Below are 23431 nucleotides of genomic sequence, written 5' to 3' on the forward strand. Positions count from 1 at the left end.
GATATTGTCCAACTCTCCGGCCAACAAAAAAAATTATCAATTTTAGTAAAAATACTTCGAAAATTATTATATGAAAAACTGATTGAAATTTCTTAACTTTTAATTTAATGTCTGGAATTCAAATTTCTCAAATAAAAAACACATTAATAAGAAATAATTTATCTCTGTATATTCTGATTTTATCCGAAACGACTTTCAAATTCATTGAATCAATAAGTTTCAAATATTGAATAATTACATTTTAAAAAAGAAAACATCGTACGAGCTGATTTTGTTACGTAACTTATGTGTTTAACAAGAATCTTTTCAAATTGAGAAAATGTCACAGGATGTAGCTTTTTACGAGAGAAGGCTCAAAAATCTAAGTAAGCGATGGATGATAAAGACTTATTAATTCATACTTAACGTTTATATTAGAATTAGATCATACAATTTATCATGATTACTTCATATTTAAGGTGAAGTACTCGAATTAACTATATACTATATGATTTAACGATAATAATTTGTGTAACTTAGAGACATGTATGAAAATACTAAATAAACTACAGTGTAATGATAATAATGTATCCAAAGATATGTGTCATAAATTTGTTAGATTAAAGAATCATGGTTCGTATCTGTTTTGCACCATGAAAATGAAAATGATTATGAAATAGCACCATCTTTTCTTTGCCTTTTTTTTTGGGTAGCAAACTGGTAGTAGTTTTATATTACATAACCAAAAACTTTACACAGTTGGAGTTTTGGGAACTCCTTATTACAAACTGAGTAGTAGTAGAAGCAGTAGGACTAATATTTACAACCCGAGCGGTAGTACAACTATTAGACAATCTAGCTAGTAGTATTAATAGTAGACGGCACTCTTACACGTCTAAGTACAGGGACTTCATGTTTGTCTGCAGGCAAAATATCCAGCAAGGATGTTAATAGAACTCGTAGTAGGATTATCTAACATTATTGTAGTAGTAGTTGCATTATGTCATAGCAGCTAGTCCATCAGCTAGTTGGTTCTGTTCCCTATATACATGACGAAGCTGGGGGTTACCCAATTCTCTGAGAAGGTACCTACCTGCAATCAGCGAATAAAGAAACATTATCATGAGCAGAAGCAGATATCACGTTCACAAGTTGTTGTGATCGAGTCAATATTTACTTCCAACGGGGTAAAGCTATATTGTTGCGCTAAGCTTAATCCTAACAGAAGTGCTTAGCTTGGGCTTCTCCGTCAATAGGTTGATCCAACTGACAATAACTTTTAAATCTACGGTATTACTCCCTCCAATCTATTTTATTTATCGTGTTTTGTTTTGCACAATCCTAAAGAGAAAAATTAACTAAAAAAAATGTATATCTCATTTAATTATTGACATAAATTCATCATCATCATGTATACCAAACAACCTCTTTTCTCCAAAGAAAAAAGAGCATTATAACATGTATTTATAGGATATGATATCAAATTAAATAATTACTTATCTTGTGTTCGAGAAGGATTAAGAAAATAGGCATTCTCTGACAATATTCCCGTGAATTTTATCTTTTGACTGTTAGTTCATTGTTGGTTGTCCATTGAGGAGCAATATTTTTTCAATCATTCTGTTTCCTTTAAATGGAGTACTTTCTCCTCCAACTTATATTTATAAAAAAATATCAAAGCTATAAAAAATATAATCACTATATAGCATATAATTCTCTCACTTTCTCGTTTCCAGTATATATTCAACTAGCTTATCAAAGTTTGAACATGCATGGTTTCCAATTTGCAAAGACTCATCAATATTAGCTAATGTAATAATGTTATAAACAGAAAAAGGTACAATAAATAGGAATATAGTCATAATTTTAGAACAATGGTTAATGAAATTCTCAGTTATTGAAAACTTGTTGATGACTAATAATATATATTATAAAAAAAAAAATCAGCTTAGATCTATCATATATCAGCAAAAGTTATAGAAGCACAATCGATTTTTTTCCAATAGCAAATTGTCAATGACCATTAGTTTACACTAATTTAATCAAAGAATAATCACAAGACATACATGTTCTGAGAAAGCCTACCCACAAAAACAAATAAATTTTAAATGAAAGAATATTATAACTCATAATTGGAAATCATAATATTGTTGCTTATATAGGGACATGTTGAAGAAGACCAAAATAACTTTCTTTTCTTAAGAAAATAAAAAGATTCTTCATCTTAAGATTAAAAAGAAAGAAAAAAATCCATTTCCAATGTATAATAATGATACTCAAAAGATAACTTATCCAAAAATGTGGTGATATAAATAAGATTTTTCCTCTATTAATCCTCAAAGATAATGGGTTTGATCTCTAGAATGAAGAAGTATCAATGACGACAAGAAGTGAATCTACAATAAGTGATACGAATTAGGTAAAACCAATTATTTTTGATTCAAATCTTGTATTAGATTAAAAAATCTACTCAATATGGATAAATAATCCCAAAATTTCTAGGCAAAAAGATTGTGCGTTCAAAATTCATAAACTATCTCTAGAATGAAGAAATATCAATGACGGCAAGAAGCAGATCTACAGTACCTAATTCGAGTTAGGCAATATCAATTATTTTTCGTTCAAATTTTGTATTAAGTTCAAAAGTCTGCTTAATATGAATAAATAATCCCGAAATCTCTAAGCAAAAAGACTGTGAGTTCAAAATTCATAAACTATCTCTAGAATAAAGAAATATCAATGACGGCAAGAAGCAAATCTATAGTACATGATACGAGGTACGTAAAACCAACTATTTATGATTTAAATCTTGTATTAGTTCATTAGATTAAAAGATCTACTGAATAAGAATAAATAATCTTGAAATCTCTAAGTAAAAAAATTATGAGTTCAAAATTCACAAACTTAATTAACTCTTCCTCTTTCAATTAACCTCATACGACACAAATTGAATTAGCCATCGAACCAGCGAATTCTAAATATGCTAGAGGTTGAAACAAAAACATAATAAGAAAATGGTAGGCCAAGGAATTGAAATATTTATTAAGAGAGGAAAGTGGAAGGGAATTTCTTAAGAATGATTAAATTAAATATAATGTATCATAGGAGCACTAGATAGCTAGGTTGTTGCCAACATGGTTGTGGTGCACATAAGGAACCGCTTCACTCTTATCAGAGATTTCGGATTTGAAACTTGAATATGAAGAAAATTTTATTGAGTGTGCCATCACCTACAATTAAGGTCTTGCAGTGTATTTGAATTAGTCGTAGCTGCAATACAGATACCTACCACCGAGTGAAAAAAAAAAATTAGCATAAGTAGGTTGTTTGAAGGAAAGATGTCAAAAGAGAGTTGGGTAAAGGTGAGGCTGGCGCACATGGATTGAGCCATTGAGGGTACAAATACCCACTGTCCCCATACCCATTTGCTTTATTTTTGGACCTAGCTGGCTTGGCCTTGGCCCCTCTATTTATTCTGTTTGCTTCAATAAAGCTTAGCACATGCTTTCTCCCTTGTCTTGGACTTTCTTTAAAATTTAATATTTTTATTAAAAAATATTGGGTTGCCAGATATGTTTGTTTTTGGGTGTTTTGGCAAAAAAGGGGTGGTGGGGATATGAAGATTTAATATAAAAATGAAAAAGAAATTAAAAAGTAATTTATGAGTATCAATTTGAGAAGATTTTTGTTGACTTTTAGAGTAGTTAGTTAAAATTTTGGAAGAGATTACTAATTAGATGAGACTAATATTTTTTATTCCCAATATCTTGAGCAACTAATGATAAAAAATAAACCATCAAAATTTCTGAGTTTCATACTTGAACTAGGTGTATGAGTTTTCAACCTAAATTATCACTAATTATCTATCAAAACGCACGTCAACTATATATCAGTTGTTCTCTTTTCCTACTTGAAATATTACCAACGTTCAAGTAAGATGATGAAACAAATTAAATAATAGTCGAAGGTGTTTTGATAAATAGTTATGTTGGTGATAGTTAAGGTATAAAATTGACATCCTGCTATATAGTTGAAATATGAAACTCGAAAGATCGAATCACTAAATATGCGTAATAGTTTGAATTATGAAGTATAGAACAATACATAGTAGAAAACAAGAAAATAAATAATTAATCTAAGAAAAAGTCTCATTAATTATATCAAGTATATTTCTTCCTCAAGAGTTGGGCAGAATACAAATTAAATTTAAGTTGGTTATAAATCTCGTCCTAATGTTGTTTTGAGCAATATGTTCATTAAAGTTGTCCACCACTGTGTTGAACACAAACCAGAAATTTTCATTTATTTTTAAAGCAATAATAATAATAATGGGATTAAAAAGGAGATGTAATTAAATTAAAGCTCCTCAAAAGCTTTAATAAGCATAAGAAAATATACCTGAGTTTGTGGCTTTGTGCCTTCATCATAACACAATTGATGTGATTGTGACGTGAATCTGAATTTAATTAGTCAAATTCAATACAAATATCAGGTACATGTCGAAAAACCAAGAAAAAAAAAGAGACAAAATTAATTAAGTACTACCATACATAGTGCATTGTGCTAATTAATTAAATCCACATTTTGCATTCGCCAAACACCATGACTTATTGCTTAGCTTAAATTAAGATGTGATGAAATGCAACCACATGCATGTTCAAGTACATATATTCAAGAGTCATTCTCAATGTACTCCATAATGATTACATGATTTGGCTTTAAAATCTGAGATTAAGGTTGTGTTCGGTGTGTGTGAAAATGTTTTTCCTCGAAAATAATTTTTTAGAAAATGTATTTTAAGAAAATAAGTGAGTTATTTATTTATTGCTTGTATTCGTTATAAATGCGAAAAATATTATTCTAAAATCGTTTCTATAGAGGAGGGGGTTGGGTGGTGGCCGGGCTGCAGGTGAAGATGAGGTGTGTTGGAGGGTGGGGAGGATACAATCAATGTGCAATACTACTTTCAGAACTTGTTTTTCCTACTTCACGTTACAAAGTCATTTTTCTATTTTTAAGGAACTTTGTTTTCTTAGATAAAATATTTTAAAATTCTTTTTACCAATGGACCATGAGAAAATTTGAAAAATATTTTCCGCTATACAGAACATACCTATAGGCCATAATTATGACATTATACACTTTAAGACATTGGCATTGAGCTTAATTAATTAATTAATTAATTATATTTTTTAGCAGTTTATCTTGATTCTCAGTGATGTATCTTGTTCTATTTAATGAATTGTTTAATTAGTTGTCTCAGCAAAACTAACATGTTTTGTCAATTACTATTAATATGGTAACTTTGCATTCACAGTATAATAAGAATATTAGCTAGGTTTGAGTATCTAGTAAATATGATATTATGAATATGTATTGTGTATCGAATACATCTATACCTTATATCAGTATTGAGCTTTTCATAACCCAAGAGATTGAGTTTTCAGTAAAGTGGTGCAGTATATTTGAGTATGCACATGCACATATGTTTAAAAACTAGAGTTTTAAGTTCTATATATACTCAATCGGATCACTTATAAGATAATTACAAATTTTAATAATGTATAAAAAAGTCATAAAGGGAAAAACAAGCATATAGGAATTTGTTACTACATGGTATAATTTTTTTGAATACAAGAATTAAGGTAGACAATTTAGGGGACAGCTAGCTATAAGAGAAAAAAGCTTCTTGGCTCTTTCCTCATCTTTTTGACTTTCTTCTTTTTAATTACTTTTTACCCTTCAATTAATTACCTGATTAATTGATTGATTACTTTCTGTTTGCTCATAAAAAAGTTGTCATAATTTTGAATAAGTGGTAAAATCAGAATTTGCACTAAGATGTTCAAAATACGAAGAAGTCAGAGTGTTAAATATCTATTACATATGCATAAAAAATACTACTCCAAGTTTTAATCATATAAATAATGTAATTTTTCGTTGAAGCGGATTCGAATAAACACCACGAACTTACCTAACTCCAGCCCTCTTGTAGCTTCACCCTTTTGTAAATGTTGTTCCCTTTAGTGTCTCATCAATCATCATACTGTTTATCTCATGATTTTTAATTGATTATTACCAGAAAAAATGAAAAATAACAACAATAAGTGGAGCCTGAAAACACTTGCCAACTTGCTTAATCCATTATTACGAACAACAAAACAAAATTCTTTTTTTGAAAAAAAAAATACACCACACGTCACTCATGACATAAACAATCCGACAACCCGAGCCCAACCCGGTTTAATCATCCACCTCCACGAGGCAAAATCCTCACCGTCGAAAAAACACCTCAATTACCCAACACACACACTCCACATATATCATATATAGCATGCTTTCTCATACTCATTATACCCTTCCATACATTTTCACCTTAAAAATCTTCAAAAACACCAAACAAAGAAAGAAAAAAAGAAGAGCAAATTATTTTCTATCGTATTCAGAAGGGTTTTTCACGTAAAAAAACTTGAGGGAAGTATACATGACGAGCGTGTTGGGTGCAGAGTGTGACAAAATCCGTTTGGATTATGAAGCGGAGACGGAGCTAAGGCTAGGGTTGCCCGGAGCCAATGGAAATGAAGTCGAATCGACTAATAATAAGAACAATGGCAAAAGGGTCTTTTCACAAACTGTTGATTTGAAATTAAACCTTTCTTCAAAGGATTCTACAATTGATATTAATCAAGTAGTTGACAACATGAAGGAGAAGAAGAATAATAATACTAATAATATTGTTGTGCCAACTCCTAATGATCCTGCTAAGCCACCAGCCAAGTAAGTTAATTAATCTGATATAATTCTCTTTATATTAGTTAATTTTAGCAAATTATATTTGGTAGGATTAGTCTTAGTCAAATTTTTAAGTCTTTATGTTTAGTGTATACTTAGAATTAGGGTAGTAGTCTTGGAATTGTTGACAAGTTCTTGAATATTTACTATGTTTATGGTAATTTAACTCTTAGAAAATATTGTATGATAAAAAAAAGGCTCCTTTTCTGCTTTTCAGAGATGTATTATCTTTTTTTGTATATTTCTTTCTCATGCAAATTATAGTTATTATGTTTCTTGTATTATAAATTAATATTACTGAATTTTATTGAAGATCATACTAATTGAATATATGCCCAACTAATAGATGTTAAGGATCAAACATGCAACTAATAAGAAAGAACTTTAATTTGGGGTGCCACAACTTAATCTGTAATTATTAGTAGACTAGTAGTAGGAGTGAAGCGATTCTATAGTTTGTCCACAAGTATGATCTACAGAGAGTAGAATATCTTTACAGACTTTTACTCCTACGTCAAGGAAATAGAAAGACAAGATGAATCTTTTTTAAATTCAGAATTCATAAATTTAAAATTTTAATTTAGCGTCGAGATATTAGGAAGATTTATTGAATAGGCAAGGGAATAACACTGTTTCATATAAGATGAGAATTGCTTATAATTTTCTTTTCTAAAAATTGTTCAAAATGGGAAAAATCTAATTGTTAGGTGTCAGAAGTTTAACCTATCTTTTTGAGAAAATTGGATTTTAGGATATGGCTGTGGTTGTGTCTAGATGATGGGAAAAAAGAACAAAACATTTGGAATCTTTTACTTTCGTGACCCAACATTTCTAGTGGGAAACACATGGACGTTTTATTTATTAGTATCTTTTTTTTTTTTTTTCCTTTTTGTGGTTGAAAATGTAATTAATTATTTTATGAAAACAAATCTAGAGGCACTTTACATAATATTTCTTTGTTACCTCTTGGTGAGACAAGGCATGTGTGTGCTTAGAAAAATAACAATTTCATTAATGCTACTAGTAATGATAATAATACTAAAAGTTCTCCACTTTACATCTAGCTAAATCACTTTATTATATAGTAGCTATCTTTTTATTTTAACAAATAAGTTTTAATTAAGTTCAAAAGATTAATCCATCTCGCTTATTTGTGTTTCAATCCAAATAAATTAATGTCCTTTGTCAAGAGTCAGTATTTCAATTTTATAGGTCAAATTTTAGAATGAAAACATAAATTTAATAATATGATTATTTAATTAATTTTCTAACACTATTTGATCAAAAATAAGAGTTCCGCTCCTATGTGTTTTATATGAATTCTCAGTGTTCATGTCGCTTCATTATATTTGTACTATGGAGTAAACTTAGGAATTTTAATATTAATACAAGAGTTGGTGAAAATAATTAACAAAGCGCATGGGACTAATATAATGTTAATTATTATTTCCATAACTTAGGGCACAAGTTGTGGGTTGGCCACCAGTGAGATCATTCAGGAAGAATGTATTGACTGTCCAGAAGAACACCACCGCCTCCGGTGAAAGCTCCGGCGCCGCCGCCGCCACCGGAGCAGCCTTTGTGAAAGTCAGTGTTGATGGTGCCCCATATTTACGTAAAGTGGATTTGAAAATGTACAAAAGTTACCAGCAACTTTCTGATGCACTTGGCAAAATGTTCAGCTCTTTCACCATTGGTAAATACCATCTACCTTGTTCTAATTATGTTTTTTTATTTTTTGCAATTTAATATATTTTTTTGCATACTTTAATAAGTCCTTATTATTAAAATACATTTTCAATTTTGTTAGAAAAAATACAAATGTCTAACTATATTTATAAGGGTTTTAAGTTCTAAGTATGGCCACTATAACAAAAGTAAATCTCTTTGATAGGAGTACTATTTGATAATTTTATAAAATGATACTCTAGATTGATATAATAGGTTAAATTACATTGACGAGGTAAAAGAATTATTTTGCGACATATATTAAATTATATTAATGGTGTATATATGGAGATCTTTTTTTTTTTTTTTTCATTTGGGGGGTGGGGTGGGGGTGATTATCGTTAACCTACTGCTTTAAATTCTCAATGCATAAACTTATCAGAGGAGAGATAGTAACTATTGAAAGTTTTACTATTATTTTTCAAAACTCAATTCTAAATTATTTGATTAAATGTGGAAGGACTTTATACATAGCACCACAAGATATATCGTATCAACTATCAAATCTCTAGTGGTAGTGGGAAGCTTTTTGTCCATTAAAATTATGGAGCAAATATACTACTCCTAGTATTATTTTTCATTTGTCTTTATGTAACAATTATTTGTGTTGAAATTTGTGTAGGGAATTGTGGGACTCAAGGATTTAAGGATTTCATGAATGAGAGCAAATTGATAGACCTCTTAAATGGCTCAGACTATGTACCTACTTATGAAGACAAGGATGGTGATTGGATGCTTGTTGGCGATGTACCTTGGGAGTAAGTTTTTATTAACATCAATTCTCCAATATTTATTTATTTATTTCCATCATAATTTCTTTTTAATTTTATTATGTAAATATTGTGATTAAATTAAATTGTTTTTACTTTTATTCTAGGATGTTTGTTGATTCATGCAAGCGCTTAAGGATAATGAAAGGATCAGAGGCCATTGGACTAGGTAAATACACTTTTAATTTTGGTAATTAACTTAATTATATTTTTATCCAAATTCTTTATCTGACATACATATTTTTATACTTTATGCAGCACCAAGAGCAGTGGAGAAATGCAAGAACAGAAGCTGAATTTGATGTTCCAATTAATTGTTCATTGTTTTTTCTTTTTTTTGGTGTCCATGGTCAAAGTATATATTGACCTTGGAATTTCTAAATCTGTTGTAATTTGAAGGTTTATATATATAAAAGTTAAGAAAATGTTTATGTATGAGAAGAATATATAGATCTAAATAGTTGTCAATTGTATGGCAGCCTCATATTGGTTGGAGCCCAATTTTGGGAATCTTGGAATTATATTATAGTGTATGTGTGGCCCTATGTGTAAGTGACACTTGAAGTTATCTAATAAATTGCAGACAAGTAACATGACACATTTAAAGTTATTGGGAGGCAAGGCCATGTGCTTTGCTAATGGGGACAAACTTATATGGATCACAATTATTTCAGTCACTAGTGTTTGTTGGGCATCAATTATTTAGTTTGTGTGTTGGCCATCCTCATTATTTAATTCTCTACATACATGTTGAGGTCCTATAGGCCATTTGTTGTTGTTTGGATGGTTACTCAAAATATTAAAAATATAGAGAGACATGAAAATGTAAGAACTAATTGCAATAATTTTTTCTATAGCTGTAATGTCCGGGTCAATTTCACTGAATATTTATTATTTTTCACCAGCAACAAGTATCATATAATCTCGACATCTTTAAATGTATGATCATCTAAAGATATTCAAGATGCATGACAGCATGAGACCGTGATCATCACACATAAAAGTAATTCTTCTTGTTGATGATAACTTCGAGAGAAGGGATAATAGTACTTTGATGATGAACTTGTAGATGCAATTTATAGTTTGCAGTTACATTAGATTGTAGAAATTGAAAAGAAAACTAGGATAATACTTGTGTCAAATAAATTTTTGCGGAGATATTGACTCATGTTGACTATAGTTTGGAAGTATAATGTATTGAGTGGCGTGCGGAGCGGTTTTTATTAAGGAGATTCAATTGATGCCTTTTCATTTGAAAAATTAGGTAGATGGGTAAACAAATTATTTATGTTATGTACTTGTTGAATTCCCTGAAATGCCAGTTTTTTAAAAGTAACAAAAATATGCCACCAATAGCTATGACAAGCTTCTCAAAAGTATACAAATTCACCTAACGTATAAGGATATGAAGAAGTAGAAGAAGACAGCAATTTTAAATATATTAACCAGTGGCTAAATCTTAAATACAATGTGTAACTGTGGCTATGTTTTAAGTAGAACCATTGAAGCGGCTACCTGGCTAACTATTCCAAGAAGATTGGGCCGTGTTTACTAGAACCTGCCTACTAGACGCCATGACCTTAACGCTTATTGTTCATAGCTTTGAAAGGGTGAAGAAATACACACAAACTGAAGCATAAACTAGCTTCTTTTTTGTGGTCATAATCTGAAAAAATACAAGTCTCTTTCTACAAAGAAATGAGTTTTCCCTGTTAAACCGATAACTCTCCGATAAGCTAGGTTCACCACAATTTTTGTGTGAGAATAAGAAAAATCCCAGATGAAATGATGCATGCTAAAAACATGGTGCAGAATCTACATATTCCACAATCAGTATCACGTAAAAGAAAATTGACTTTGTCAAACTATTATCTCAATTTCCCTAAGGTGATTCATCCAAATAACTTAAGGTGAAGCATTATACTGACGCAGAGGATGAGGAAAAAATAGAGCTCAGAAAATTCAGTAATGCTTTTATTTCCATTTATCTATAAACATATGAAATGTAATGCAAATGAAAGCTATTGTTAACCACAGCATGCTCAATAACTGCTAAAATTGATTGTCACGATGCATACAAACTTCTCAGCCTTACCATGTCTAATATATACTAGACTTACCATGTCTAATATATATTGTAACATCAGGGGTATAATCATCAACCTTATCGCTAGGAGTGTCGATACAACCAGAACCAAGAGTGGTTGCTTTATATACCCTTGAACAAGGACTAGACGGCTGAAAAATGAAAAGGAAATCTCATTATAACGTCAAAAGATAACACTCCAATTACACATAATGGAGCAGAAAAGCGTAAAAACCTGATATAGCGGGCTTGAACCCCAAGAATCAGGGTTTCAGTCTTCCCAATTGTCCCTAGCATTTTGCCATTGCAACAACTCAAAAAACAGTAAGAGCAACAAATTGAAATAGCAAGATTGTAAAGTAACTAAGGGGAGTGCTCAGAGCAGGCCACCTAGAGTGTGATCATGAAATAAAACAAGGCACAAAACCTGCACCAATTCTAATTAAATGCACGAATGCTGTCAAGTACCATACCATAATTTTAATCTGGATCCTCATCCATCTTACAAGAAAAGATTATTCAGCCATACACACAGAAATTGACGAATGAATGCGTACCAACTGATCCGCATTTCCATGATCTAAAGTCTAAACCATAGAAGTGACATGAATGTCACACTTTAAGTGAAGATATAGCTCTTTTTCTTTTATTTTAGGATGATATCCATAATCCATTAGTTCCAGGTAGAATAAGAACTAGGCAGGGATACATGGCCTTCACTTCTATTTTCATAACCTATGTCATTTGGCTTATTTTCTCCAGAGTGATAATACAACATACCTAGGTGGACTTTCATGCTCTGTCAGGCATCATGTCCTCATGCCATCATGGATAGGTGTTGCTATAGAGGAAAATGACCAAAAAAAGCTAAAGTCAAACACAGCTGGAAAAAAATATAAAGAGATGAACACCACAGCAATAAAACAGCAGAAAGATGGACCTCCGGGATCTCTCAGGGGTGTCATGCATGGATGAAGTGGAGTTCTCGGAGGATGTGATGGTGTTTCCCTTCCCAAACCATATCCAGATGGCTCTCTACAGAACAATAATTAGTCTTAAGCCCTCAATAACTCAAAAGTTTGCAGCAGAAGTACACTTACCGGATTGGTGTGGACACATCGACATTATCCAAAATATGATTGCGATCAACTGCAAGAAATATTGCAGGTAGCAATGAATGTTAAGCAACCAAATATTGGAAAAACAATAACTTCTAAAAGGAAATTTCTGCATAAATTTGGATGAAAGCAATCATAAGAGTATTCAACTAAGCTTCCATCCAAGAAAATACAAAGAAGACGGTCCTTTGTTTTTAATGAATCACTTTTGGCTCAACCCGCCTCCCAACCTTTGATGGTGTTTCCCTTCCCAAACCATATCCAGATGGCTCTCTACAGAACAATAATTAGTCTTAAGCCCTCAATAACTCAAAAGTTCCTTTGATATTACGAACACGCCCCTTACAACCTTTGAAGGGTCCAAGGCGAATTTTCACGTCCGCTCCAACTAACGTACCATGTCCTCTTCCATCTCTATGACTGCCTCCATCTAGAGCACAGGCATAAAAGTCAAGAGAACAATGATTTAACGGAAAGGAGGAAAATACGGATCACAAATGTGACAAGTATCTTTAATGTAAAAGGCAAATGAACATAAAAAGGATTCCACCAGTGAAATAAAATAAAAGGAACAATTAAGAACATCAACTTAACACTATTATCAGAAACTCATAGCTCAAACGCAGGCCACCTATAGACGATCTCATTGGAGATTGTGGAACACGAGATGGAGTTGTGAGACATGCAGATCTTGACGAGAAAGGGTTACCCTAAAGGAGTTCCATTGTAAGCAAAATTTTCAGACAGCAAGAGTATAGTTATGATATAATTGCAAAAACAGTAACTCAAACATCCAAAAGCAACAACATACAGATATACATACATTTCTATCACCATTTGCCCGTGAACCACCAACGATCGAGTTTTGGCACAAATAAAGCCAGCATGCTCAAATTGCTGGCGATCATTAATAAAAACAATTCCATTGAAGATGTGTTCTACAGAACCTTGTTTTCTCTGTAAGTAACAAATATGGCTATGACGATTGACGACAACATACACAATGTATGAACAATGTTGGTACCAAGAAAATCTTTCGAAGGGCATACTCACTTTGCAAGGACCCTCAATAACTTTTACCACGTCTTTCACCGTTAATTGGTTGTTAAAGTGATCTTGGGCATATCCTTTCTTCTCAACTTTCTCTTTGATCTCTCTAAGTCTAACAAGAGCTACCTCAGGTCTATCAGGCACACCCTTTAGGACCTAGTAACATCACCTGAATGTGAGAAACACAATTAACGGAATAATTTCAACCACAAACTATAGTACTCACCTGGAAAACTTCACCATCTACACGTATAATCACACCAAAGTTTTTATTGCTGAACAAAACAAAATCAATAAAGAAATTCAGCTGTTGGATCGAAAAGGACTAAACTGTTTAATGCAGCACCCTTACTCAGTTTCTCTAATAAGAAGAAAATGCTTACTCTAGTTTAACAAGGTCGCGGAGCTCATACTCCCCAAAACGAGTGAGAGACGATGTAACTTCAGAACTCTGAACAACATTATCAGTGAACACACAGAGCTGCAGATATTTTTAAAAATGATATTTATTCCCATTCTACTGAAGGACTTCAGATTAGAGACCTCAAATTACCAGATATGCTCAACTTACACGTTCCTTAGTTGTATTTGATATCAAGCTCACCACATGCCCTTCAACAGATTCTACCATACCAATTACACCTTCAGATGAACCAGATATTACTTTCACGTGATCTCCCACCTCAAAGTACTTACGTAGCTCTTTGTCACTAAAAGCCAGAGTTTCCTGCCAAAGTCGGGAAAAACTTAATAACAAGTACAGTACTCACTCCTTCTGCGACACACGATGCATGAACAACACATATTCAAAGAAGGGAAAATAGTACCATAGGAAGGTCTTTCTCATTTGGTCTGATATGAATAGTATCTTCCTCAACTTTCTCAACACAACCTTTCCTGTCCCTGAGATCTCCCTTCACCACTATAACGCGGTCACCCTTCATAAAACAAACTTTTTTCCTATTTCTAAACAAAGTAGATAGACTAGCCATCTCGCCATCACCACCCTCACCAGTTTGGCGAAACTTCTCAAGCTCATCAAAAGTTGGATGTATGTTCTGAATGCTGATTGATTTCATTGCCACTGTCTTATACAAGAAACCATCTCTGAATGACATATTTGCAATATTGTCAAAATAGTCGCCTGTCCTTGCGTCTTGCTTACGCTCCACACGTAGATTCATCTCTCTACAAACCACGAAAAATGGATTTAACAATTCCATATAGGACATCGGTTGTGCTCTTATTGGAACTAGAGACACCAAGGAACAATACCTAGCTTCATTGATATTCATTAAGCGTGACGGAGGAATAACTGCCTTCTTCTTTAGAACTTCCCTTCCTCCCTACAAAAGCAGCGCCAACGATGCAAGAAGAACAAAGAAGCCATCAACAGTGAGTAATGCAGGGTAAATCGTGGGACTCCACACTTACTGGATCAACATTTTCTTTTGGATAAGTAAGTAAAAGTTTTAGTTAGTAATTGCCGGAAAACAGTACCAGATAATGCTGGGAATCTACAAAAGGTATATAAAGTCAGCAAGTTAACTAGATTCGGATGTCCAAAAGTTCTGACAATGTTAACATTTAACACGTGCATTTCCAGAACGCAGAACTCCTTTATACATATAAATAATTTCCAGAACGCAGCAAATGAAGACTCCAATAAGATTCAAAATACAAGAATCGATCAAATAAACATACCTATTTGTTTGCAAGAGCCTGTAAGTCAATCCTTGGAATTAATTTTACAATGACTCTCTGGCCCATATCATTTACATGCACAACCTACAAATCAGAAAGATAGAATATCAGACGAGAGCATCAAATAATTTACTCAATTGAAAAACATAGCAAGCAGAATACTAGACAACCAATGCAAGGTCTCCCTTGTAAGTTCCGGTCTTCACTCTGACCCAAGAGTCCCTAGCCAGATCAACCGCTTTGCTTTCAACCTTAAGGACATCTGCCATCTCTTTGATGGGAACTTGCTTAACGTTAGTTGCATTTATATTGCGCATACCTTTGCAAGCCTGAAGTAGATAGGTGGCATACAAATGATGGTGTTATTGGGTACTCAATAAACACATTATTTCAAATTCGACATGCTAGCGCTTAAAGTGAATCTAAACAAATCAGAAATATATCATATATCACATACCTCCCGCACATGGGCTTCCTTGTCTGCTTCTATGTATATATAGTTCTGAAGATGATCAATGGCTACAACTGATCGAATTTGCAATTCTGGTCCATTATCAATTGCCTTTTGCATTAAGCAAGCTGCAACCTTCCTCTCATGACCAATCTGCAGAACCGGATGTAGAAAAAAATCACAAGATAAAATTTTGATGGTTACAAGTAAAAAGATAAAATGTTGAGCATTAAGGCAGGGTGCCAAAACCATACCGCGCATTTCACCATCCACAGTTTTGGATCCCTGACAGATGGCAAGAGAGATTGCTGCTCAACATCTGTTGCATCCTCATCATAATCCACATGAGCTGACCTCGCATATCTTTGTTGAATGCTTCTTGTAAGCTCCTCTAGGTCTTCTTCTTGATCCTCCTGGGGCAACAGCCGGCGACGATATTCACGTCTGACACCATCCTCATCAGGTATCTCTGCTCCAACATCTACTATGAAATCTGTATACAAGAGTCTAACAGTCAACACCAACAGATAAAAGACCATGCAAGGAGGGATACACAAGAACAGAAAAAGCTCAAACTTGCTAACATTCATAAAATAAGTTTCCGTTAAGTTTATTCTAGACAAACAAATTCAGGTCACACTAGCTTCAAGCTCAAAGAGCCGAAAACAAACTTCCGCATGCAGCGCAAAGTGAACTGCGAACAAACTACATAAGAGTATATTTTTTTATAGGTAAAAAATATAGAGTATATCGAACTAAAGATTTCCACAAAGCTGATACCACTGCCTAAAACAGCTAAGCCAAAAAGGATCTGCCCCAAATAATTTCCTTTTAGTCAATAGCGTTGAGTATAATCAATCCACTTTGCTGAAGCCAATTTGTCCAATAATTTTCCGTAAGCCGATGCCACTGTCTACTCTACAATAGTTAGGCCATAGAGGATCGGTGTCAAATATTTTCTTTTCAGCGAATGGTGATTTTCTTAATTAAGCAACAATCTTTACTGCCAATGCTGTTAAATACAACCAAACTCTTTTATCCCCGTCTTAGTCGATCCCAAGGTTCGCAAGGGAGCATTTCCGTAAAATTATTTCTTATGCGTAATATATTTTTTATATAGATTTTATTGTCCTAAACATATCCAATTTCTTAATTTAGCATCAATCTTTCTTCTATTTTCAGTAGACAAGAAGTACCTACAAAATCATTTTGACCTACTTCAGAAATACTATGAATTTTCTTTCCCTGGTTATTTCAATTATGGGATAGTTCCGGCTTACTGCCTTCTCTTGATTATTCCTTCCCCAACTCCCACCACCCCAACACAAACACCATATTCCATTAGTCCCAATCCTCGATGACCTATTCATCAGTGCTCCCAAAAAAAATTACAAGCACAAAATTTTCTAAGTATTTTATAGCATCCGAATCCTAGGCACTTCCCATAAATCAACTCATTTGTCATATCTAACTTCCAAAGGAAACACATTATAAAGATCTTCTCTATTTTCAGATATTTCTAGGATATATATATATATATATAAAGCCCATGCTTCATCAATATCACAATAACGCAATATGTATTCTACTCTCTTGTGAAATTGAGAACAAAAATAGAACTTTGAACTTGAGAATTCTGTTTTTAAAATTGACGCTATGGAATATTCTACTTACAAGAATATTTTTCTAATGAACAACTATAACTATCAAATTTTAACTTCTAGAAACGCTTTCTCCAAATAAAACTCAAAATAATTTCCAAATTCCGATATAAAAAAGAAAAACTCCAATACATTTTCCAGATGAATTCTTCATTATTAGATGAACTGATAAACAAAAAATCAAAACAAAACAGAAGAGAGAAAGCAGTATAAGTCTAACCGTCTTGGTCGTCATCTTCGTCTTCCTCATCCTCATCGCTATCTACAACAGCTTCCAGATCGAAGAATTCCGAACCAGTTCTCCTTCTATGGTTGCGTCTATCACCACTTCGGCCGCCGTAATCATCGTCATCTTCCTCCGCCACGTCATCATCAATAAAATTTGATCCACGCCGTTTCCGTCCTCTATCGAGCTCGTCTTCTTCCTCCTCTTCGTCATACATGTTCTCCTCTTCTTCTTCGTTGTCGTCGTCACCGTAATACCTTCGCCGCGGCATTGAGTAATTCGGAGAGTTCTGGGGATTTTCCAAAATTGTATGTAGGTTTTGCTTCAGTTTTCTTTGCATGGTATCATTTTATGATTTTGTCTTTAATGTATGCCAAGTTTTTTTTCTTTTCCTTATTTTGCATCATACCCTCTTACTTCTTAAAATTTACACTCTAACCTATCCATTTCCGCAAACTATTGATTTTGCATTAGCAACTATTCGGCTTGGTTATCTAACGTTTAAATTTATTAATTTGGTACCTATCTGATAAAATAACGGTTGATTTGCTATCGAATTAGAAACCAATCGTTGATTGTCAGATGATATGTCGAATAAATATAAGAGATAGTGAAATATCGAGACCCTCCATTTTAAATAGAGATAAATATTAAATTATTTCTTTTCATTTATTCTAATTTTGATAGTTAGAGTTATCTAGTATTTATGTTTGTGGAGGTAACAGGTATCGCATGGAATTAGTCGAGCTGCGGGTAAGCTGACTCAGATACCACAATTATCAAAAATAAATTATTTGTATAGTGTGATTCATCTATTTATTAATCTTTTAGACTTGTTGAATGTTTGTACAATTTTGCTTAATATGTTATCACACAAAATCAAATGATTTTTTTTTTTTAATTACTGCGTTAGTAGAAAAAATAAAACTTTAATATCATCTACTATTTTTTAATTTTATATCAAATCTTGCGAAAGACATATTGAGTTATCTCATTTTTGTTGTAGTTCTTCATGTTATCAAAAATAATTTTTTTCTTTTGATTTAATAATTAATTTCAGATTTTGTCTATGGCTAAAGGAGATTAATTGTGTTTTTGATTAAAAGTCACAAAAAGTAGCTGGTTATTTTCTAATTTAAGAAGCAAATAATGTGATTTTAGTTTGGATATAAAAGACACTTTATATATGTAGAGATAAAAATATGATAATTTTTAACGAACTAAAAATTAAGTATTTTGTTCCCATCAATTAGCCGTCGTTTATAAGATTTTAATTCCTTCACCAATCATGAGCCAATAACTCAATTACCAAAGAGCTAATAATTTTTTTTTGCAGATAGGTTATCAGTTAACGTCTTTAAACAACCCTGCTTGCTAGGATATGCATCGATCTCTTCGATTTGATTCTATATATTATTGGGTTAGTTTATTTATTTTCAATTTGTAAACATGCTAAATCGACAATCGAACCAATAAGATATTCGTTATCAGTTTTTAATTTTTATGGATTCAATTTTATAGTTTAATTAATAAGAAAATACTTTTTAAATTTTTTTTTACTTTCTTTTATTTTCATTTGTTCTACACTATTTTCATACATAAAGTCACCACAAATTAAAAGAACAAAAACAACAACTGTAAAATACAAAAGATAATAAGGTGGTATGAATATAAAATCAAAAATCATAAATGCAAATAAAAATATAATTTTACTATAATCTTATTAAGTTATCAATTTAATCATTAACTAAAATCTTAAAATCAAAAATCAAATCAATAACCCAATAAAAATACTTATCATTAACTCAATAACTTAATAGTATCAATAAACCAATAAATTTTTTTTTTATCCATTGAATTTATGATTTAATTGGTTTTTGCATCAAGCGGGGTTTAAAGGTTTATTGTTTTTTGGGGCTTTAAAAGTTTGCATATACGGAAACAGTAGTAGTGAAGTGTTGAAGATTCTCACTTGTGACTTGTGGCGAAGCCATCGTCTTGTTGTGGTGGAATCGAAAATGCAGCAGGTGAGTGAACTATAAACCCTAACGTATACCATTTGACCATTTTGTGCTTCCTCTAAGAATTTTTATTATTGATTTTGGGGAAAAAGGCAGGAACTTCGGGCTCGGAAGTGGAGGTAACATGGGAGGATCAACAGAACATTAACAAATTTGGAAGATTGAATAATCGTCTTCACGAACTCCACGATGAGATCAAGACTGCTAAGGTAATCCCACACATATACTCCCCCCCCCAAAAAAAAAGGGGGGGGGGGGGAACAGTTAAGTGCTTCGAAAGGAAATCTGTTCTGTTTTGGAGTTAATTGATGAGTACTCAATTTAGAATTTCATATCCATTTCTCTCTATTCATTTCCAATAATAAAATAGGAGTCATTTATTACTTCAAGATCTGTTAAGGGTTCTTTGAAGCTTGAGTTTCTTTTAAATCAAGCCGTATGATTGATGATGGAATATTGATCCATTGCTTGCATTGTGTTGTCTTTAGTTAAGCGAGAATGTTCTTTTCGTAGATATTGAAGGTCCTTTAAGACATCATTGTCTGTATTGTTTAGGTCTACTTTGTTCATTTTAGCACTTCCAATCATTACAATGTTACACCTACGAACCAGTGCATATGACATGTCGAAGATTGTCAAAAGGAGGTGGTTTTGTAGAAAATTGCTGGTCTGAAAATCACACTTTTATAAGCTTTCTTGCTGGCTTTGAGGACCATACTCGTTAACGATGTTCTTTTCCATCTCTTGTTCATATTCAATACTTTATTCCATTTATATGACACTCTTCCTTTTTAGTTTGGTTGCACCTCTCTAGATTTAGAACTAGTTTTGTTTTATACTTTTCATTTTACCATTAGTATCATAGCCACATAACTGCCATGGCTTGTTTATGATTATAAGTTTGAAAAAAGACTCTTTTTTGTTAAACTTCTTGCCCAGTCAAATGGGTTTGCATAAAATGAAGCAGAGGGAGTACATGATTCAAGCCAATGAAATGTTCACTTTCCTTTATTTGGATCTTGAATCATGAGCAGCACAAAGTCGTCCATACCCCACTATCATTCTCATTGTTTGAGAATTGTTGCAGACTTAAAACAACTAAATTTATAAATGTGTTCCCTCTTTTACATTTTAAACTTTTGATGAGATATTTCACATAATTTAGCATGGCATTGGAGTAGTTTTTCCCTTTAGTGTAGTGTGAAAGTTTCGTTAATGGATCAAGCAGATGCATAAGCAAAAGTACAAAAGAAAGATTGTGACTACTCCAATTGGAGTAGTTATGAACTAAGTTGCTCGGACTCGGGTGCGGGTGTGGGTTTCCGATACGGGTACGGATCTAGAGGCCGGATCCTCACGGTCTCAATTTGAAGATTCGGGAATATGGATCTAGAGATGGATACGGGTGCAGGGATTCGGCGAAAAATAATTTAAATATCTAAAAGTAGAGTTATAAAACATAAATTTTGAGATATTATGTGGAAAACTAGAGGAGAAAATATTGTTCAAGAAGAAAATGCCGAAAGGAGAAAAAAAGGAAAGCAATAACATAAAAACTTCTATATACAAGGTATTCCATTTTCTTCAATTCCATCTCAACTTTTGTTTTGATTACATAATTTCTTAAATCTGTCCAGACTTCTCCAATCGATTGTGGTCAAAATACCCAAAATCGGTTGACCAGATTGGGTACGGATCCCACACCCATGATGTGTCGACACGGGTGTGGCGCTGAAAGTGAAGAGTCCGAGTAACTTAGGTTATGAAGATACCGGTTCAGAGTCTCATCACCAATTGTCAAAATATTTCAATGTGTTTGCCTGATGAGAGAGGGCATGTTTGCATACCTAAAACCCATAAGCAAAAGTGCAATTACAATTGAAACTATTGCGCAAACAAACTTTTAGAGGTGCACCTATTAACTCTATCCCACTTGCGTGGCAGTTGACTTTTGTGGATTCAACAATAAACTGGTTACAATTGTGTTCTTTAAATATATGCAAAAGTAATAGTTAGAATATGTATATAGAGATGTCATATCAAATCTATAATATAAATTAATATTGTCATGCATTATAAGATTCTTTTAAATTGTTGGAGTTTCATCTTCTTAAAGACTATATCATTGGGACAATCTAAACTAGAAGTGGTCAAATAATATGGAGTGGAATGAGTACTTTAAAACTATGAGGTTCATCAAAATTTAATTCTTTGTGACTGCGTGGACAGACATTTATTGCTTAGTATTCACTGAGGTCATTTTCATTTTCCGGAAGATTGAACATTTTTATTCTAATTTTTGAAGAGTATGGGCTAGAGAAAGGAAGGAAAAATGGTTCCCCTAAGCTAATGAGGAAGTGTTTTCTCAGTTTACCTATAAACCTCAGTCATAGAAGGACCCCTTTCTATACTTGTAAAATAAATAAACGGAATGACAAGTTCCATTTAAGGCATCTGCTATATATCCACTTACACATACCAGTGAGAGGTGAACCTTCTGATTCTTGATGCTTAGTCAATTCCTCCCCGAGTCTCTGTATTATACATGTTCTCTCATTCTGTATGTTTACATATTATTTTGTTAAATGCATCTACGTGCTAATATAGAAAAAGGTTTGCAGGTAATATTAGATTAATTCGTGCTTTCGGTTGTTGTGATGATACTTTGTCAAAAGCTTATAAATTGGGGGGGAGGGTGAGTAAGCAAAATTCAGCCCCAACATTTTGATGTAGTCAGCGTATGGGTTTGCTTATATTATGGTGAAGTGCAAAAAATATTAGTTAGCGTGTACAGGTAAACATGTGGATCTTGGATAGACTTGTTTGCCTCGAAAATATGAAGGCTAAAGGTAGTTAAGCGCAAGTGTTGATGATATTAGGTGTTTAATAGAGGAGTTTAGGAGGAAAACAGTTTTGGGTGTAGAAATTAGATTTGCTGCTAGGATAGATACTAGAACTTAGATATATGCATTTGCCTGCATGAGCTAGAGAAGGGATGATGGATGTTTTCTTTTGTCCGGCTGTGCAGTTTTCCTTTTTTTAAAGCTTATTTACTGTTATATTGATACTTCTCCTTTGTCAGGAAGCATGTGAAAACTTTGAGGATGCAAGCAATGAGCTTATTCTGACCGATGAAGAGATAGTGCGCTTCCAGATAGGGGAAGTTTTTGCTCACGTTCCAAAGGACGAAGTGGAGAGCAGGATAGAGAATATGAAAGAGAAAACTAGCAAGAACTTGGAGAAACTAAAGGAAGAGAAGGAATCAGTAGTTGCCCAGATGGCTGAGCTTAAGAAGATACTATACGGGAAATTCAAAGATTCAATCAATCTCGAGGAGGATTAGTGAAATTTCATTAAGTTTTCGCCCGCAACTTTGTTAGAATTTGCTGGTTGTTGAAGGGTGTTCCTCTTGATTGGATTTTTCCATGTTTGTGTCTTAAAACAGTTAGAGATTCTTAATTGCCTCGACAATACTGTAGACTTGCTAAGTCTTATGTTTTCTGCTCCTCTTCTTTTCCCCTTTCTTGGAGGGGGGGACTATATCAGCTGTACTTTCAATGAAGCTCTACTTAAATAGAAACAAAGCTGTAGCAACAGAACAAAAGTTGCCTAATGCATTTGAATTAAGTGCTTCTTTGAGAGCAGTGCGATTCCCATATGGAGAAACAAAGCGAAAAATGATTCCCAATTTGAGATGACTGTCATTTTTATGTCAATTAAACATGATTATATCAAATTTTCTAAACGGAAAAGGGTCAAAACTATCCCGAACAATTTGAAATGGAGCAAAAATAGTCGTTCACTTGTCTTTTTTTTTTTGACTAAAAACCACCCCTTTGTTTATT

At 33.0% G+C, this 23431-nt stretch overlaps 2 protein-coding genes and 1 pseudogene across 2 annotated transcripts; 2 read left to right on the forward strand and 1 right to left on the reverse strand.

Moving 5' to 3' along the window:
- Nucleotides 1–6309: 6309 nt before the first annotated feature.
- LOC107839415 (auxin-responsive protein IAA16) lies at nt 6310–9704 on the forward strand. Its single transcript, XM_016682891.2, has 5 exons — nt 6310–6756; nt 8232–8467; nt 9122–9257; nt 9377–9438; nt 9528–9704. The coding sequence occupies exons 1-5, from the start codon at nt 6464–6466 to the stop codon at nt 9563–9565; spliced, it is 765 nt and encodes a 254-aa protein (XP_016538377.1). The 5' UTR covers nt 6310–6463; the 3' UTR covers nt 9566–9704.
- A 1587-nt stretch (nt 9705–11291) lies between these two features.
- LOC107839418 lies at nt 11292–18077 on the reverse strand (annotated as a pseudogene).
- Nucleotides 18078–19425: 1348 nt separating this feature from the next.
- LOC107839417 (probable prefoldin subunit 4) lies at nt 19426–23126 on the forward strand. Its single transcript, XM_016682893.2, has 3 exons — nt 19426–19592; nt 19679–19795; nt 22669–23126. Exons 1-3 carry the CDS (start codon nt 19584–19586, stop codon nt 22927–22929), a joined length of 387 nt encoding a protein of 128 aa, XP_016538379.1. The 5' UTR covers nt 19426–19583; the 3' UTR covers nt 22930–23126.
- The last annotated feature ends 305 nt before the right edge of the window (nt 23127–23431 follow it).

Source organism: Capsicum annuum, chromosome 8 (genome assembly GCF_002878395.1).
Source record: "Capsicum annuum cultivar UCD-10X-F1 chromosome 8, UCD10Xv1.1, whole genome shotgun sequence".
Taxonomy (NCBI): Eukaryota; Viridiplantae; Streptophyta; class Magnoliopsida; order Solanales; family Solanaceae; genus Capsicum; species Capsicum annuum.

Bases quoted from the DNA above. Each gene is read 5' to 3' on its own strand.
- LOC107839417 (XM_016682893.2), top strand. The intron at 19,796-22,668 runs GTAATCCCACAC...CTCCTTTGTCAG, and splicing joins ATGAGATCAAGACTGCTAAG to GAAGCATGTGAAAACTTTGA.
- LOC107839415 (XM_016682891.2), top strand. From the start codon at position 6,464: ATGACGAGCGTGTTGGGTGCAGAGTGTGACAAAATCCGTTTGGATTAT. The intron at 8,468-9,121 runs GTAAATACCATC...AAATTTGTGTAG, and splicing joins GTTCAGCTCTTTCACCATTG to GGAATTGTGGGACTCAAGGA. The intron at 9,439-9,527 runs GTAAATACACTT...TACTTTATGCAG, and splicing joins ATCAGAGGCCATTGGACTAG to CACCAAGAGCAGTGGAGAAA.